At 41.2% G+C, this 18,942-nt stretch overlaps 2 protein-coding genes across 2 annotated transcripts in view; both read right to left on the bottom strand.

The window, feature by feature from the left end:
* Positions 1–1,082, bottom strand: part of si:ch211-132g1.7 (prostaglandin F2 receptor negative regulator) — a 77,659-nt gene extending 76,577 nt beyond the window's left edge. The window contains exon 1 of the mRNA XM_040004299.1: positions 713–1,082. Coding sequence (XP_039860233.1) covers positions 713–752 — 40 coding nt within the window. The 5' untranslated portion in view covers positions 753–1,082. The remainder of the gene's footprint in view (positions 1–712) is intronic.
* Positions 1,083–7,083: 6,001 nt separating this feature from the next.
* LOC120718643 (immunoglobulin superfamily member 8-like) lies at positions 7,084–18,087 on the bottom strand. The gene is made up of 8 exons (XM_040007271.1): positions 17,889–18,087; positions 15,087–15,199; positions 14,323–14,581; positions 12,095–12,502; positions 11,680–11,733; positions 8,089–8,186; positions 7,434–7,475; positions 7,084–7,267 (listed from the first exon to the last, which is right to left on the bottom strand). The coding sequence occupies exons 1-8, from the start codon at positions 17,932–17,934 to the stop codon at positions 7,217–7,219; spliced, it is 1,071 nt and encodes a 356-aa protein (XP_039863205.1). The 5' UTR covers positions 17,935–18,087; the 3' UTR covers positions 7,084–7,216.
* Between the last annotated feature and the right edge of the window lie 855 nt (positions 18,088–18,942).

Here is an 18,942-nt window from a genome sequence, read left to right as displayed (position 1 = left end):
TTTTTAGTCCCTTTTTTCTCCTAAGCCCTACCGTTAAATAGAATAAAGTATTTATAACACGTTTACATAATTTTATTTAAAAAAAAAATACACACTAAATAAATTATCACTGGTGGAAATGACTTCAAAACGTTCGCTTAACACACCTGTATGAGAAGGTCGACACTGAAAAATAATTTTTTATGGAGGAAGTAGGTGCAAATTTTTACCGTGACGAGCTTCATTTAAAAACAATACATTTTTACGTAACTCTATCAGTCACACCCAGCCGCGTCTCAGATAACAACTCGGTCATTGATTTTCAATCTCTTGGATTGACTTTTCAATTCGGCTTAACCCAATACACCAACCGACACTTTTGTTTCACTGAAATTTCAAGTTTTTAAGGGGGCTAGCTTGCTGCCCTCGCAAACTTATTCCATCCAAATCCACAGCACTAGCAGCGGGAGCCAGTTGCAAAGTTACAAATCCATTAAAAATAAGTGATAGTTGATGGGTTGGCTATATGCCGAATTATATAGGTGGTGTTAAATATGCGGTAAATGGTTTAAATGATGTTTTAAAATGGATGTTCGCTGATAGACAACCGAAACATATTAAATAGTCAGATTTCAAAACGGAGTATAACACTGGCTTCTCGCGACCAGAGAATGCCGACATCTATCGGAGTTAATTGACCATCAATATAGTCAAGCAAAGAAAGGTCTCTTACCGAGCATCAAAAGCCCGAATGCGAAAAGACACTTATCCATGTTCCCTCCTCTCTTATTCCACTCTTATCCTTTTTCCTTAATTTCCCCCCGCTTTCTTTGTCCCGCGTTGGGGGTAAGACCAGTCCTCTCCCGCCGCTGTCGGGCAATCCAATAAAACTCTCAGATGTGTGCAGTCAGTCCGCACCGCACACCGGGCGGAGCCGCTACGCAAAACGGATGCACACACCGCGGTTTCTGATCCAGCGAGCCGAAAGTCCGGGTCCGGGGGGAGAGCGTTTACATGGCACTTACACTGAACCGGTGTAATGTGTGTCTCTGTGTGTGGGAACTGGGACGAGCTACATAGAGAGGGGGGTGAGGCTGATAGAGGTGAGAGAGAGAGAGAGAGAGAGTGGCCGGAAGTTAGGTGACGGTCTGGAGGAGGGGTGGAGGGAAACAGGGAGGTCCCAGGTGGAGAGAGAGATTCCCACATCATTCTTGCTGTGCCACAAGTTTTAATAGCGAAGATCGCAGTCTGTGTTACACGTCGGGCACAGTCCAGTGATGATACGATGGATTTCTCCATCACAGAGCTTCAATTACAGCAGCTAAATCTCCAGCGATTATCCTTTAATATCGACCTACCAGCCCAGGCTAATACAGCAGCTCCTTGTGTATAATAATTGATACATTTGATTGATTTCTCTCTACAGTAATGTTGCTTTCATGATGTGTTGAAATTGATACTTTGATACCCAGGATGCTTTATGATAATAATAATAATAATAAAGCTTATTTGGAAAATAACTATAAACATTTGAAAATCGGCAGTGATAAAGGGCCAGTACACTAAATTAGGAGTACAGAGAAAGGTTGGGGTGGGGGGGGCACCTAGGAATTTATGGCACAGGCCACAGGAGAAGTGTAAAAGGAAGGTGGGGGCTGAAACTTCTACTGTTAACATGATTCCTCAGGTCTTCCAAAGGCAATCTATTGTTATTTTTACTATTATATAAGCAATATGGTCATTGTAGTCAGTTCCATGCACAAACTGCATATATTTGGAGGCTAAAAGAATCCGCAAAAATCTATGTACTTTCCTTCCAAAACGAATACGCCTGCCGCCTTGTTTGCATGCTAACATTTCTCCCATTTTCATTTTCCCTGCGGCCTGCCCTTTCACCAGCGCTGACACATCCCAGTTGTCAGTTACAGTCCTGTGGCCAAACCCATGCTGTCTGCTTACACAAAGCCACTGGGCAGGGCAAAGTTCACAGCTCAGTCAGCCTCTCCACTAGCAAGGAGACAGAGAAAGAAGCAAGGGGCCAAGAGGAGGTGAGGACTTTGGTTTTGCAACCTTGGGGTCAAGGGTTAAGACTTCGTAGGTCATCTGCGTTGGTGCTTTCTAATTTTAAAGTGTGCGTGTGCAGCCTGCTACTGTATGTGGTCCAACACTGGAGACTCTGTTGTCGCACAACATCTGTTCAATCTGACACATACGCACACACGCAGGTTTATGTTATTGCACCACTACTCTATCAGTTATTAACTAGGTCATGGAGTCTTGGCACCACCTCTGGTTTCGCTGACTGTTATTCCGACCAGCAACCTCAGTTATGATTCGTTTTAGACCGTATGAAGTCACTTATTCAGAAAATATGGAGCTAGACCACCACCTTCTGGTCACGGAGAGGAACACTGATAGAAACACATAAAGAGAGACGAAAACAGGGAAACATAACTGGAAAATATAACCAAATCCAGAGACTGTAGATGATCTGAAGGTGAAGGTTTTACCCTGCTAGGATATTATCAGGTACCAGATTGATTCAGTTAATGACCACCCATGACATCACAGCCTTACTGTTATCTGTTTCCCTGTGAAAGAATGTGTGCATATTTCACTGAAACACACTCCTGTACACACCCACTGCCACATGACTTGCCTCAGAGCTGGTTATGGTGGACGCTTGCATGTCTGTGGGTAGATATTGTCTTAAGAATGCAGTCAAAGGAGCTTGCAAAGAAGAGCGTCTGGACTTCTTTAAGTTACTTGAAGATGTTTCACCTCTCATCCGAGAAGCTTCTTCAGTTCTAAGGTCAAATGGTGGAGAGTCCCAGATATAAACCTAGTGGGAGTATCCCCCCACAGAGGGACAAAAGGACCCCCTGATGATCCTCTAATCGCCTGAGCCAAGGTGTGAAACTGGGTGTGGGTCCCAATCAGCCAGAGTTTTGGGTGAGTTCATTGTGAAACCTGGCCCCACCTTATCATGCGAATTCCTGAGATCAGATGGCCCAGGATGTGAGTGGGCCATCTGATCTCTTCCTTTCAAAGGAAGAGTACCCAGCCACTGGTACAGATATGTAGATGACACCTGGGTCAAAATCAAGACACAAGAAGTGGAATCCTTCACTGCGCACATTAACGCTGTGGATAAAAACATCAAGTTCACCAGGGAAGACACAAAGGACAACTGTTTGCGTTTCCTGGACTGCGCTGTGCACATTGAAGAGAATGGCAACCTCAACATCGAAGTTTACCGGAAGCCCACACACACAGACCAGTACCTCCTCTTTGACTCCCATCACCCCCTGGAACACAAACTTGGAGTAATCAGGACCCTACACCACCGGGCAGAACATGTTCCCTCTAAGCCTGAAGGAAAAAGAAGGAACACACACATGTAAAGGAAGCACTCAAAACGTGCGGCTATCCTAAATGGGCGTTCTTAAAGTCAGCAAAGAGGCACAGAAAAGAAGACCAGACACCAGCGAGGGAGGATAAGAAGGACAGACGCAACAACATTGTCATCCCCTATGTAGCCGGTGTATCAACTCAGGAGGGTTTTCTATAATCCAGTTTTGAGATCCCTTCCCAGACGCCTTGGCTCAGGCGATTAGAGGATCATCAGGGGGTCCTTTTGTCCCTCTGTGGGGGGTCACTCCCACTAGGTTTATATCTGGGACTCTCCACCATTTGACCTTAGAACTGAAGAAGCTTCTCGGATGAGAGGTGAAACGTCTTCAAGTAACTTAAAGAAGTCCAGACGCTCTTCTTTGCAAGCTCCTTTGACTACGATGACCTGGATGACTGAGAACCTTCACAGACACTCTTAAGAATGCAGTGTGGACACTTTACAGGGTGGGGGAGAGGGTACACTGTTCCTCTTACCTATCACAGGGCTAACACAGAGTGAAAGACAGCCAGTCACACCCACATTCACACAGCTTTGAATCACCAACTGATACATGTGTTTGTATCTGTATAGAGACCACCCAGGTGCAGGGAGACGGAAAGGCTCCAGCTGGCTCATGGATTCAAACCCAGGATCTTCTTGCTGTGAGGCGACGGTGCAAACCAGCAGAGCACCATGCCACCTGCACAAAGAGGTCAAATTCAAGTGTGGCATGAGAACTCATAGACGTGACAGCTGATCTCACTGGAACAAAGTCTCTCTTGTTTTTCTGTTGTTTTTCACTTTGAACAGTGTCTTCAGCGTGCGAGGCAGGCTGTGTACACAGCAGCTGATCCACTGTGCACTCGTTTGGTCTTACAGAGTATTACAGAACTCCAAATATATTCTGGGTTTTTTTCTGCTTACATTCTGTTACACACCAAAGCTCAGTGTGTACATGCTAACAAATGTCATGTGTAAGTCTTCTCCAACACTGGAGAGCACATTGTTTTTGATCCAGGATTGTTTACATGGATTTCTAGCAGCTAGCTGCCTTCATGCATGCTGCATCTAGCTGACTTTTTTTTTTTTTTTGCTTTTCATTGGAAGAGTGACAACGTGTCCCCTGCATCCACTCACATGCATGTATCCTTGTCCACAAGAAGTATTACCAGAGGAATGCATTAAGATATTGTATCAAATCCTGGACAGCACTACTTCTTATTGATTCACAGCGAGTTTTCCTTCTCCAGGGAACATTTTGGGAAGTGTAGCTTAATCCTTCCAGCCAAATAGACCCCAAAGAATAAAAGAGTATCTCCTAAATGTAGGGGTTAAGGCAGGGGTGTCAAACATTAGGCCCACGGGCCAGAATTGGCCTGGCAAAGACTCCAATCTGGCCACTGGATCGCTTTTGAAAATGTGAAGGAGGGCAGAAATTTTGGACTTTTAACCATATTTTTTCATTTTACAAGTTTTCCTGCTAATATATCCCTCCACTGTGAACATTGAAACATCTAAATATTTAAGAAATATTTAATTGTATTTATTTTATACAATCTAAGCCCCCAAACAGTCCTGCTGACACTTTTTTTTTCATTTATTGCAACAACATTTCTTGCATGTGGAAAAAAGTAAGACGTACTTTTAAAACTGCACTTCTTTTTCTTAGATGAAATATCTCAGAGATTTAAATGTGCAGTTAAACTTGTTCCGACCCTCTTAAATGTTGTGTCATTAAAAAAAAAAGTTTATTAATGGTAATTAATGGTTTATTCCTTTATTCCTTGAACAAAATAAAAGAATAAACTATTAGCTGTTGATTATGAGCTACAGAAGAATCTAAATCATCCTCCCTCCCTCTGACAGGAAATTTTTTTTTCCTGTAACAGATTTTTTCTATTAAACTACACCTTCCTAGTACCAGGATGGACCTTCTGTGTAAACTGTAGCCTCAGTTTCCTGCTCTTTGAAAGGGGCGGCACCCGGTGTGGTTTTCTGCTGATGTACGTGGTGTACCTGCTTCAAGGAGATGGGCTACAACAGATCTAAATAATACCTACATGAAAAACCTCTCTCTCTCTCTCTCACTCACACACACACACACACACACACACACACACACACACACACACACTTGACAGTGAAGTTGCTGAATGGCTGACACAAATCCACTGCTGCTAAATGTTTCCAGTTTTAAAGACAAGTCCACTTTGTTTTTGAAGCTTTCTGTTCTGTGTATTTATTTGTTTAACATCAGCACTCGCTACAGACACATTTTGTTCTTCTTCACGGTTTAAGCAGTTTTACATGTCAGTAACACATTTTTACAAATACTGAATATCCAACCCCCCCAAACTGAGAAACAAACAAAAACATTCACTAATATGTGTTGTATTTAATCTCACAGATAGAATAATTGTGATAAATCCTTTAATCTTTAATTACTTTAACTGTGGTTTTTAATTTTCTGTAACAGTTTTTAAATAATTTCACACCTTAAAAAATAATCTTTATTTCATTCTAAAGATAACCTTTTATTTCTTTTATTTAAAGACCATTAAAGAAATTCATTCAAAGGTAGATGCAGATATTCCTTTAAATCACTTAATCACGCAATTACGATTCACATATTCATATCTACCCTTCATATAATTCCTTATATCAAGATAAAATTGAGTAGCTTTCCCCCCCTGATGTATTTCACCTTAAATTCATTAGGTGGCAGAAATGTCCGAAATCTGCTTCTGTTTGCTGATCTGCAAAACTTCAAACCGAGTTTTACTGAGTTTTTTTAATCACAGATTTCATATCCGGAAACAAAACAAAAACAACAACAAAGACTCAGTTTTACAGATAATAATAATGAAGCAAACATTCATACAGGAACAAATTAACTTGGATTAAAGCACCATCTAACATGACAGGTCAAAGAACTTTGAGAAGTGTAAACAAACAAATTATAAAACACAAGACCGACAATATAAAAACTTAAAGCTGCAGCATTTGTTTTCAAAATGTTAAAAGCTGCAAAGAATTCATGCTCAAAATGTTGAATATGAAATAAATTAATCATTAAAAAATTAACAATTAAATAAAATGTAAGAAAAATAGTAAAAGAAACAACTTAAACTGTTTAAAGAGTTTTTAAATCATTGCTAATATCCTTATTTTTACTTACATTTATAAAATGCGTATAGCATTTCAAAATTTGTTTATGTTTGTTATTTTGCCTCCAAAAGTTCCATAAAGTCATCAAATTTATTCACATGTTGTGTTCATTTACTAAATCTTGCTCCTCTGCAGCTTTAAGAAATTTCACACAGATTTGAAAGATGTTTCTCAAATTGGACAAGCTTTGGATATTAAATATTAAAAACACAGATAACTGCAGACTGTGTTGGGGCTGCATGTCTGCACTGCAGATGACCCTCTCAGCTGAATTCTACAAGTCAAATTCATTCCTACAATTTGGTAATGAAAAACTAAACACCCATGTCGCTGATAAATTATTGATTAAAAATGTTCAGGTATAATTAAAAACACTGTTACTGTGTCCAGAACTAATGATAACATCTTAAAAATCAAACATTTCAGACAGTTTAAATTTAACAAAAGAAACATATGAGAACCAGAAAAATCTCATTGAAATGCTGCTGCAGGATGGTAATGCACAATAAAGTCGGTACTGAAACATAAAGCTCACTTCTTTGGAATAAAAAACAAAAAATAGAGCAACAAAGACACATAATTAAGAATTTTGTTGTGATATTTCATCCTGTTACTTCAATACTTCAATCACATTAGGTTGTACAAGAACAGCAAACCTACTCTTCTTCCTTTGTCTCATGGTCTTGTCTGCAGGGAGAAATTACCAGTATCCAGACCTTCCAGTTCCTGAACACAAGAACACATTTCAGTCTACACCATTATCCTCATTAACAGTTACTTACAGATTAGCCGTAGAGTACACATATTTACTCCGAAGACCTGTGAGCACAGGCAGTAACAAACAAGCTACAGCAAACACACAGATTACTGCTTGGGTTTCATTGTGACTTACTCTGTTGACGTCCTGGTTTGTCTTTACTTTGGTGCTGAAGAACTACAGAAAAATGTGAAATACGTTTAGTCAAAAACAGTCTGCTGTTTACTGGAGTGTTACTGTGACCAACAACATCTCTCTGTCAATGCAAGTTTCAAGTCAAGTCAGCTCATAGGATTAAAAATAAAACCACACTGAACAAGTCAAAGCCAAAAGTCCCGATTCAGAGACAACTCAATGCTAAAAACAAGCAAAACCTGAATCAACCATTAAAAATATTGGATGGCACACCAACAGAATTTACAGCTTTAATATGCTGTCAGATACAGGTTACTAGAAAAATATGGCAAAAGAGAGAAAAATAACATAAATAACAAGTTCATGCTTCGACTCATTGTAGGGAGTCTTCCTCTTTATTGTGCTCAAGTTTATTAGATTTATTACCAACGTAGTCTTGTCAGACTAATGGGGGACAACAAATTATGGGGGCTGCCCCCCCGGCCCCCATTGGTGCTGCATTACATTTATGATAAGAGGAAGTTACATAAATATGTGGTAAAATGTTGCGTAGGTTTGGAAGTGATCAATAACACTCAGTCTGACTGTCTTTCCTCCTTTAAATACCAGAATTCACTCAGAATCCTTTCAGCACTAAAGGAGAAACAGGACCCACCTCCTCTCTGATGAACATACTGGTGATGATGAGACAATAAAGGCTGAGGAAGCTGCTCACGATGTAACACGGCGTGGAGTCGTGTAAGATTACAGGCTCTGTGGAGGTCAGAGTCAATGGTTAAACAAAGCGCAAGCATGAGCAAAATCTGAGGAAATGTTAAAGGGAGACTGGTGTAGATGTTTCTTTTTCCTGCTGTATTTACTGCTGAAATAAATTAATTGGGTCTGGGGCATGACTGACCTTGTGACCATCTCAAATTGCAGGAAAAAGAAACAATAAACATAACAAAAATGCAAAATTCCAGGTCCAAGTTTCATACAAAAAATAAAGACTGAAGTGTTTCGAAACACTTTTTTTAATCTTTTTTTTGTTTACCTGAAAAAATACTCGAGCTAGGTCCTTCAAACTTGTTAACATTATGCTAAAGAGCCTCTGAAGCCAGTAATGACAAAACAAAACATGGAAGTAGGAGATAAATATCTGTGTGTGGTTTGTGCTTTGCCTTGCTCTGCAGGAGCTGATTGACGTGATAGACTGCATGAGCAACACCAGGGCCCAGTGAGCTATGAAAGCTCCGCCCCTTCTGCAGCAGGTCTCTCAGGCTGTATCCCAATTCAGGGTCTGCAGCCTTAAAGTACGCATTTCAAGGCCGATTACGTCACAGCGGCGCGCCGAAGGCTGTCCCAATTCAAAGGCTGCTCGAAATGCGGCCCTGAAATGCGTCCTTCATTTCCCTGAATTTTAAGGCTGTGGCAGTGTAGACTTCGTGGCCCAACATATCCCAGAATGCATAGCGCAGCGATGGGTGTGGATAAATTTGCAGAAAAAAACGGCGGATGAGGGGCGGCCGAAGAGTACACTTTAAGTACTGAATATTATGTCACTTATTTATGTGCAAATGTTTAATAATGAAGAACATTAAACATTACTGTTGGCCACATGTCGGCAAAGTTATGTGACATTAGTGACGTTTGTACTAACTTGGTTTTAAAGCCTTTACTTTAAAATATACGCCGTTCAATAGCTGAGCTTAATCTTACAGAGAATGATCAAAGCTCATGTAGAAAGAAAGAAACAAATGAACAAAAGATTTTCTCCTTCATTTCTGTCAAACAAAGCTATGACACGTTTCCAGTGGTTAGTATCATGGTTGCTAGGCAACCTGGGCAGCGCAACGGAGGCTTTTTTTTTTTTTTTAAACTTTATTGACAAACAACAGTATCAGCGCAACGGAGGCTAGACCGTCCCATTACACAAGCCTCGCACTTCCGGCCTTAGCGGTCTTTGAGGATCGTTGAGGCTGCGTACTTTAAGGCTGCAGACCCTGAATTGTGATACAGCCTCAGTTGCTCTCTGCTCACTGCCTTGATTTGGACAACAGCTTCATAGACTGGATTGGCTCAGACTGCAACCATATTGAAAATTTGTGGCCTACACTTTAAAGCCAGGTTTGTGCCTGGAAACCAAGCAGTTTAAATTAATTCTACCAATTCTGCCAGAAGAGCGGTTTAATATCCTCCCTAACATTTGCTTATAGGCAAAATACCAAAAGTAGAACTCAGGCTGATTTGACTGTTTGATTTCTTGGCAATATAGAGGTTCTAGTATTTTCTTAGTGCCAGACTCATCAAAGTATCATTAACATTATCATAATTCTGGATGTCCAGGAGGACGGGGCTATGGCTCACCACACCCTCTAGCACAGGGGTGGGCCATTCCAGGCCTCGAGGGCCGGTGTCCTTAGATCTCACCCTGGGTCAACACACCTGAATCAAATGATTAGTTCATTACTCTGGAGAACTGTAAGACATGTTGAGAAGGTCATTAAGCCATTTGAATCAGCTGAGTTGGATCAAGGACACATCTAAAACCTGCAGGACACCGGCCCTCGAGGCCTGGAGTTGCCCACCCCTGCTCTAGCAGATCATTACATGAAGGAGCCTTTTAAATACAGGTGTACACACGGGTGCTCACACAAACAAACTACACCCTTTTTGGCTGCTACCTCAAAGCACATGCTGCGCTGTCAATTTTACGTGCTGCACAATAATATTTAATATTTAGTATTTGCTAGTGATGGCCAAATGAAGCTTTCTGAAGCACTGAAGCTTGTATCGAAAAACGGTTCATTACTCGAAGCTTTTCAACACAGTCCTCTCTGGTGACATCTGGTGGCCAAAAATACGAAGAGCAGCTTGAATCCACAAAATAAAACCAATTGCTTCATTATGATTGCCCACTCGACAGAGTGGAATTCTGTCTGATATTGGGCAGCTGTTGTGTTGCTTTGAAAGTTTTTTTTTGGGAGGTTAAGAAAATGTGGTTTATTTGTTTAATAAATAATTTTGACCAGTAAACTCTCCTTGTTTAAACATGCGCCATGGTGTGGTCTTTCTTTGCTTGTGACTCCTTGATGTTGGTAAATACAATAATTGAAAAATACCACGTTACATATAATATATACAAATAATAATGTACAACACATTATGGAGTATGCTTCTGCTGTGAGCATATATAATATATATAATATTATATATTAGGGAAATTTTCCTAGACATATTTTTGACCTGGGGGTAGAATTGATTGTGAAATGGAAAGGGAAAATGCTTATGAACAAAAACATGATGCATTTAAAGTAGCTCTTTTTCATTTTTATTTAAGAAGAGAATTTGTTCCACTGTGCAATGGCTGAACCTGTTCCTTTTCGTGGAGATCATTTCTCGTGCCTTAAGGCAAATCCCTTCACATGGCACAGAGGAGGCTGGAGTGCAGAGAAACTGGTAGAGATGCAGTTATACAGTCTACCTGGGCCCAACCAACTACCAGCTAAAGAGAATAAATAAATTAAATTGCTGCACATTTGGCAGACTAACATTTTCAGATTAACTAAACAATAAAATATACATTTTTATAACATTACATGTAAAGAGTCAAGTGGAAGTTTTTCTAAAGTTATTTAATGATATTTATACTATGAAAGCAGATTTGACATTTTAAGTTTTTTCCCATTATAAGATAAAATAAACACGCACAAAACAAAAGCAAACGGCCAGAACACAAAGCTGGAAAACCCACCCAACTGACCAAAATCAACGCAAAATTCTCCCACACAACAGAACCTCCTCTATTCCTCGCTGGCTCCAAATCTCTCAGTGGAATGATCAGTGGTTCGCTATCTGTCACCATCAAAACACTCCACAAATCCCGCGAATGATTCGCTTCCTTATAAACCATTGAATCAGACACCGAAGCAGTTACGTTCTAAATGAAGCTTCGGACGTCACCGATCACGTGACTCTGGCCAAACGAATCAAGCTTCGACACAGTGCTTCTGAAGCAGTGTGTTGATTTTTTTGACACACGCACCGGGGCGTCAGCTTCAAGCGGGCCATCACTACTATTTGCTGTTATATTCACATAGATCATCGCGATTATGTTGTTTATTCTATTGCTCTTTTTCTTTGCTTGTTTTCTCTTTTTTCTTTCTCAACAGGTGATCCAGGTGATTGATATATGTATGTTTTGTCTGTTTGTTTTGTTGGTTTTCGCCCTTTGTCACCGTCCCTCTTCCCCGCTCTTTTTCTTTACCTCCTTCTTTCTCCCGTTTCTTTTCCCCAGTCAAGTCTGTCCCATGTTCAGCAACTGAAAATAAAATAAACAATAAAAGCAAAGGTGAATCAAATAGACCAATACGGCAAGGCTGGGATGGTCCATTTGGTAAAGTAAATCCGTTGGGCAACTTTCTTCGCCTTTAGACAATAATTCTGACGGCAAAAGAACCAAACGGGACAGGCGAAAAAAAAACCCCCCAAAACATTATCATAATTCATTCAAGCAGGTCATGTATAATTGTGATGAAGCTTATTTCCAATATATAGTAATTGTAATATTACCAGTATTCATATAATTTGGTAGAATTGGCCTGAAAAATGTAATTCAAACAGAAAAGCAGCAATGGTGCCTTTAATGGTGTAACCAGTGCTTCATACATGTGTCCTCTTACTTGTAGGAGTAACTGCAACGGTTCCCATCTCTTTGGTACTCTCCACGATTTTTTTCCAATTTCTTCCTCTTTCATATGTCCACTCCATCCCTTTGCATTCATAATTTCCTTCATCGGACATCGTCATTTTTGAAATCACCAGTTCAAACACTCCATTCCTGCCAGGGACCAATCGGATGCCTCCTTCTGCATAACGCTGGGCAAACCTGGACCCCGTGACCACATCCCCCTGAGGACCAAACGTCAAAATCTCCTCTGACGTCGTCCCCTTCTTCACCGACCAGGTGACAGACAGGTAGGTGGGGTGGATGAGCTCCCGGGTGACGTTGCAGGAGAGAGTTAGGTCACTTCCCTCAACGATGACAGGGGGCGGGGTCTTAGGGGACACCTTGAGCGTGTTAGGAATGACTGACGGGAAAACAAAACAAAAAAACATTTTCACACACAAACAATCTTATATAAAAAAAAAAAAACTAGTAGTAAAAATATTGACTTTATAAAGTAGCACGTGCCAAGATAGCCTCTACAGCAGGGTTGGGCAATCAATTTTCCCAAGGGGCCTTGTGAAGGACCCTCTGAAGTCTAACATCCACAACTTTAGGATATCATTTTTTAATTTTGTGTTTCAAAAAAGCCTTCCTGGAGGCGTTCCAGGCAATGGTGGAGGCATCCTGGTGGCCAGCTGAGGAATAGGTTTTCTGGCTGCTCCCGCTGTTGTCGGATGAAGCCCAGGTGGCTTCATCCAGCACGGACATCCTTTCTGGACCAGTCCCGGCCCCACAAAGGAGGCCCCCAGGCCTGCCACCACCTGTCTGCCCCGGGGCTGCAGAGCAGAGGCAGTTCACACCCACTAACCCCTTCTCCTCTTGGTTTTCTTCAGATCATGGCTGCTACGGACACCACACCCAACATACTGGGGGCAGCCCTCCCCTGGTTCAGGAAAGACGTGCCAAGTACCGGTAAGGTGGCAGCGGGGTACAAACCAGGCTCTGGTAGATTCGGGCTGTATGCAGACCCTGGTCCACCAAACCCTGGTTCGCACAGGGGCATTGCTGGAGGCAGAGTGGGTGACGGTGAGGTGTGTGCATGGGGACATTCACAAATATCCCTTAGATATAAGGGGAAAATGCATAGACTGAAGACTGCGGTTAGTTCACGCCTGACGCACGCCAGATTGGCCCAGGGTTCAGTAGATTAATAGGGCAGTGTGTCCGGGTGCATTGACGGCCGATAGGGACATGCGGGGTCTGCCCTGCGCTAAGCGGTGATACGGGGTCATCCGACATCGGCTCTGGGAAGGAGAAGGAGAAGGCCCTGGAATTCACTCCACAGAAGATTTTCTACTGGAGCTGTCTTGTGTTGACACCCTACACTCAGCCTTCGACCAGGTCAGATGGTGCACCCTGAAGCAGCGCTGACATTTCTGCATTTTGTGTTGATTAGACACTCGCACAGAGGAGGAACACATCCAGTTGTCGGTGCCTTGAAGCCGCCGGGAAATGATTTTCCAGGTGGTTCATTACAACCCAGTGGCCGGTCACATTGGGTATGACAAAACTCTAGATTGAATAATGGCTCAATTTTATTGGCCGGGCAGATGTGCACCAATAGCGCTTGCCCTGCCCAGAGTGTCAGCTGGTTAACCAGCCAGTCATACAAAAAGGGCCTTTGTGCCCTTTACCATTAATGGATGTCCCATTTGAGCACATGGGCCTGGACCTTATCGGGCCATTTCACTGGAGTGCACGTGGATATTGCTTTGTATTAGTTCTGGTGGATTATGGTGAGGGGAAACCCCCTTTGTGAGCATTAAGTCAGTTTCTATAGGGACAGCTCAAACGCTTGACAATGCTTTGATACTGTGTATAAACTGGAAGCTATCTCCTCAGTTTTAACTTGATTTTACAAGGTTTGAGTGTTACAAGGTAAAGTACATCATTGCACAGCAGAGGTTTGTACTATGGCTCAAAGAAACCCGTCAGTTCTTCAAATAATATTGGTATATGACACTTTACAGTAACATTTTTTGTTTTTTATTATTATGTGCAAATAGAAATAATTTATGGCTTCCAAAGAAAGCTAGTATGCTTAGATATGTACTGTATGAGTGCCTGGATTTAAAGGTTTTTATTTTTTTGATCAGACATTTGTTAAATTTAACATTTGTTCAGGATTTAAACCTCTGTATTAATAGGTCAGAATGGTTAAATATACACACACTTTCATACCAGTGAGTTGGACCTGAGCCATATAATTTCCACTGATGACGTAGTCGGTGCTCGGTGTTTGACACTCGTAGAAGCCAGCATCCGTCAACTTCACCTCAGCAATCTTCAGCTCCACCTCATTGTCTCGGAAACGCACCACTGATATGTCGCCGGACGCCACGCGCTTGCTGTAAGACTGGTCGGAGTAGCGAGAGTCGAAAGAGGAGATTATCTTTGTCTTCTGCCCTTTAGCGTCCTTTAACATATTCCATTCAAAATCCTGCAGGAAAAGAGAGGAACAAAGACGATGTGAATGTTATATTAGGGCAAACTTTTAACAACATTCAGACTTGAAGCAGAGGAGCATATGTTTTCTAAAAAAAACCCAAAACAATAATAATAATAAAAATAATAAAAATTTATGTGAGGGACCAAAGTCTCACACATGACATTCTTGACTTCTATAACTGAAAATAAGCTCACAACAAATCCACTATTAGTTCATTTTTGAGGCACTTTCGACAATGTTCAACAGTTTGAGGAAGAAACTAAAATAATAATAATTCACTAACTATATTTGTGACAGGAGAAACCACTGCATAGGGTGGTCATTTGCATCATTTCAAAGTGTAACCCATCTGTCAGACAGAACTTCAAGACTGATCTCTGTGTGTGTGTGTGTGTGTGTGTGTGTGTGTGTGTGTGTGTGTGTGTGTGTGTGTGTGTGTGTGTGTGTGTGTGTGTGTGTGTGTGTGTGTGTGTGTGTGTGTGTTGGGGAAAATGACCTGCTCACTAGGTCCTGTGTATTCTTTGACATCACATCTGATGGAGACTGGCTGGCCCTCCACCCGGATTAATGGACCAGGAGGCACCGTCACCACACGGGCCGAGCACCCACCTTGAAGGACACAGAAAACATTTTAAAAGATTAAAAGTCTATAACAGAAAAAACTATGTGTGGAGGCTGAGTTGGACTCTGAAACCTCTAAGATGAAAGAAAATCCTTCTGTATATGAAGCAAAAATAGAATTTACATGAAGAATACGCTGTATTTATATACATTTGCCCCTCAGTACAACAGACCATTGAGGTCATATTGAAGTTTGCTGGGCCTGTAGCAGCTTGAATAAGGTAATGACATGTTTGACAATGACACTGATGTTCAGTGTTTTAATCATGGACAGTCAGGTGAAAGCCACACTGGCTGACTTGCAACAAATCCTGGCTGAAGAACAGGAAGCCAAGCTTGGTCAGTGTGTGACCACACCTGGCATCCAGACCAGCATGAGGAGGAGCAGCCAGGCTGTTGTGGCTGTGTGTGGTTCTTCCACATGTTTTCCACAACAAAAGAGACACCAAACAAGGCTCAATAGCAGAAATAGCTGTTTTGGCGCTGGCACTTTCCTTAGAAATGCAACATCACTGAAGGTGAAATAAACAGGCCTTTGTCTCATGTGCCACCTTGCTGAGGTAACACTTGAAACAGGTGAGGTGCTGGGTGAAATGCGTCCTCCAGGATGCTGCGGGCTTTACTGTGGCAGTGAGACCTGTAGAGCTCCTCTAAGAAGAGGAGCATCACCCAGATGCATTTGTCGGTGGCGATGGTGTTCATGAAGTGCTTGATGTAGGAGACCTCAGATGGAGTGTACTCATCCAGGTTTCCCCAGAATAAAAAATACTCTTACATCTACAGACTTTATGTAACAGGTTTCAGAAATTGCAAACTTGCTTTAATACAGATTTTACTTGCTGTCAAATCTTGTTTTTTTTTTGTTGTTTTTTTAAATTATTTGTTGTTTGTGGTTGTATTTTGCTGTTTTTTATATTTTCATTTATTACAATCTATTTTAATCTGATGTTTTATTGATGTCTTTTTCTCTTTGTGTGTGACCTTGGGTTTTAGAAAGGTGCCCTCAAAGAAAACGTATTATTATTATTAATATTAGAAATTATTAAGCTTTAGCAGTCAGCAGAGGTCTACAAATGAGGAAGCATTTTTACAGAGCAAGAAGAAATCTTCTATTTTTAAATGTAAACCAGAAATCTGGCCACGACGTCAAGAAAAAGCACGATGTGCATGTATGAGTCAGCCTGCTGAGTGTTTTCCGTTTCATAAGTGACAAAACTTCATAAAAGCCACATTATGTTTCACTTCACCGTCTGTCAGCAGTAGTCTACAGTTTAAGCTGTCTTTATCTTCACATTAGGGATGGATAGTTGACATGTTGGTCTCAAGAAAGCTAATATGCAACTAATACAAGTTACTATCATGTGACCAACCACCAACATCTTTCCGATTTAATTCAAAGTATTTTAAAACAAAATTTGAAAGTGAAGAAAATTCACACATTTGCAATACCAGGTCAAAGAACTCAGATGCAGCTCCAACAGTCCACTCAGGGTTTCTGAACTTCACCTTCAACAGATGTTTTAAGTGTCCACTTGTTTGTAATTGATGGATTTGCAACAACGAACAAACACAAATCCCAAAATTGCAGCACCTTTTTTTTTTTTAAAGAAATAAAACCACTAAAACATTTTGGTGGTGCACTCAAAAATATCAAAACAGAAACCGTTAAAAAGGGAAAAAATGCAGACGCTTTATGGTTCGTTACAGGATAGGAAAATGAAAGTCTGGTGGTCACAGTAAAAGGGGAAGTACATTAAAGAGGCTTCCTCCTCTCCCAGAGTACTAATGTGATGTGTAATGGGACAGTTCCTATAGGGCATATATTCAGGTATGCCAGTGAACAGGTCCTGGTTTGTCCCTGTGGAGAAAACCAGGGAAACCAGGGAACTGGCCGAGCCTGATCATAATAATACAGCTCATCTTTATGGCCGGGCCATCACTTCTCATGAGGTTAATGGGACCATGTCAACTCATGTTGGCTAACTGGTCTTAGTGGGAGTACAGTTCGCTCGGGCTAATGAGAGGCTGAACTGGACAGAGACTGAGAGACATTTATTTTCAATCTCTTTGATTGACTTTTCAATTCAGCTTAATCCAACATACCAACCAAAACCTCTGTTTCACTCAAAAATCACCTTTTTTTTAAAGCATTTCTTTAGTCTGTGACACTCGCAAACTTCTTCCATTCAGATTCACAGCATTAGTGCAGGCAGTTGAAAAGTTACAAATCAATTGGATGTTAAATGCACTATTTTTTGTTTAAATAATTATTTTTTTTTTAAAAAGATAGTCCACCCACAGACAAAAATGAAATATTAAATTGGCAGACTTCAAAACGGGGATTAATATTTGGCTTCGTGTCAAACGATCGCCTGCCCAACACTGTTGCAGTTATTTACCAAAAATGCCTGCACTACTTAAACTGTTTAGCACTTGTTTAGCTACAATGGCAAAATGAACTGATAAAGATGTATCAGACAGAGCAGGTAAATAATGCACAGTGATAACGATAGTTGCAAAAGATTTTTTTTTATAAAACATCTTCCTAAATCCTGTTGACTATAAACATAACATGAAAAATATTTTAAAAATACATCACTTTTTCTTTTCTTCCTTTTTTTAAATAAAAGGGCACCAGCAGAGTTAATTAGCCACCAAGCAAAGAAGTGTCTCTTACTGAGCATGAAAATCCCAAAAGTGAGTGCAGTGACATAGTTTTCCATTTTCCTTCCACTTTTTTCCTTGTCCCTCGATTTCCACGTGTTTTCTCTGGAGGTAAGACCGGTCCTCTCTCGCCACTGACACTTACCACTGTATGTGAGTGCAGGAAATGTGTGACAGCATGACAGAGGAGAGAGAGTCTGTGAGTGTGAGAGAGACAGAGACTGAGCCTAAGATTGTGGTCAACCACCAGACAGTTGCTTGGGGCCCAGACTAGTGCCAGCAGGTCTCTGACAGCAGAGACCTGGCCTCCCTGAAAGGACCCCACTCGTGCCTCTTACAGTTCAAGTGGCATTCATAGTTCTGTTTAAGTGAATGGCAGCTAGGAACAAGAATGAAAATTGAAAAGCAGAAAGAAAGAAGAAAAAAGAGGAAGAGGAGAAAAACCTAAATGCTGCCAGTTTATTTTTAACTTTAGGTGACAGACATTTCAGTGAGGAACCTTCCACCAGTTTAACACGAGCTAGTTTAACATTAAATAACTCAGAGCGGCCAGCTCTGTGTCCAGCTCTGGTGGCTGTAACATGACTGAGAGGCGTGCACAGCTTCCTTGGTGGTGTCAGAATACTTATAAAATAACTGACCAATTCTCCCAGTCAACTGTTGCACAGGGTAGGTTTTTGGGGTGTGTATAGGAAGGGGTGAGGGGGTAATATGGTGAAATCCTGTCCTGGTACAATACCACCATACACCCACAGCTCGCCATGCGTGCCTGATACACAGGGGCGGATCTAGAAGGGTGGCATGGGGTGGCAAGTGCCACCATAGTTTTGCATATGACAGTGTTGTTTGTTAAAATAACATAGCATTAGCACTTTGAGCGTAGTTACAGTTAACAGTGAATATAAATGCTAAAACTGAATATATCGCATAGTGTTCCCCCCCCTCCATTTAACAAATGGTTCAGCCCATAGCACAGACCGTCTTTTTTTCTAGTTTTCAGTAGCAAGATGCTTATGATTGTGCCAGAGCACATTTTGAACAACACCATGGGAATTTCAGATTTCACA

The sequence above is a fragment of the Simochromis diagramma genome, unplaced genomic scaffold (assembly GCF_900408965.1).
Source record: "Simochromis diagramma unplaced genomic scaffold, fSimDia1.1 OVJJ01000381.1, whole genome shotgun sequence".
Classification (NCBI taxonomy): Eukaryota; Metazoa; Chordata; class Actinopteri; order Cichliformes; family Cichlidae; genus Simochromis; species Simochromis diagramma.
The sequence above is the reverse complement of the archived record's forward strand: the minus strand, read 5'-3'. Positions and strand labels throughout refer to the sequence as shown.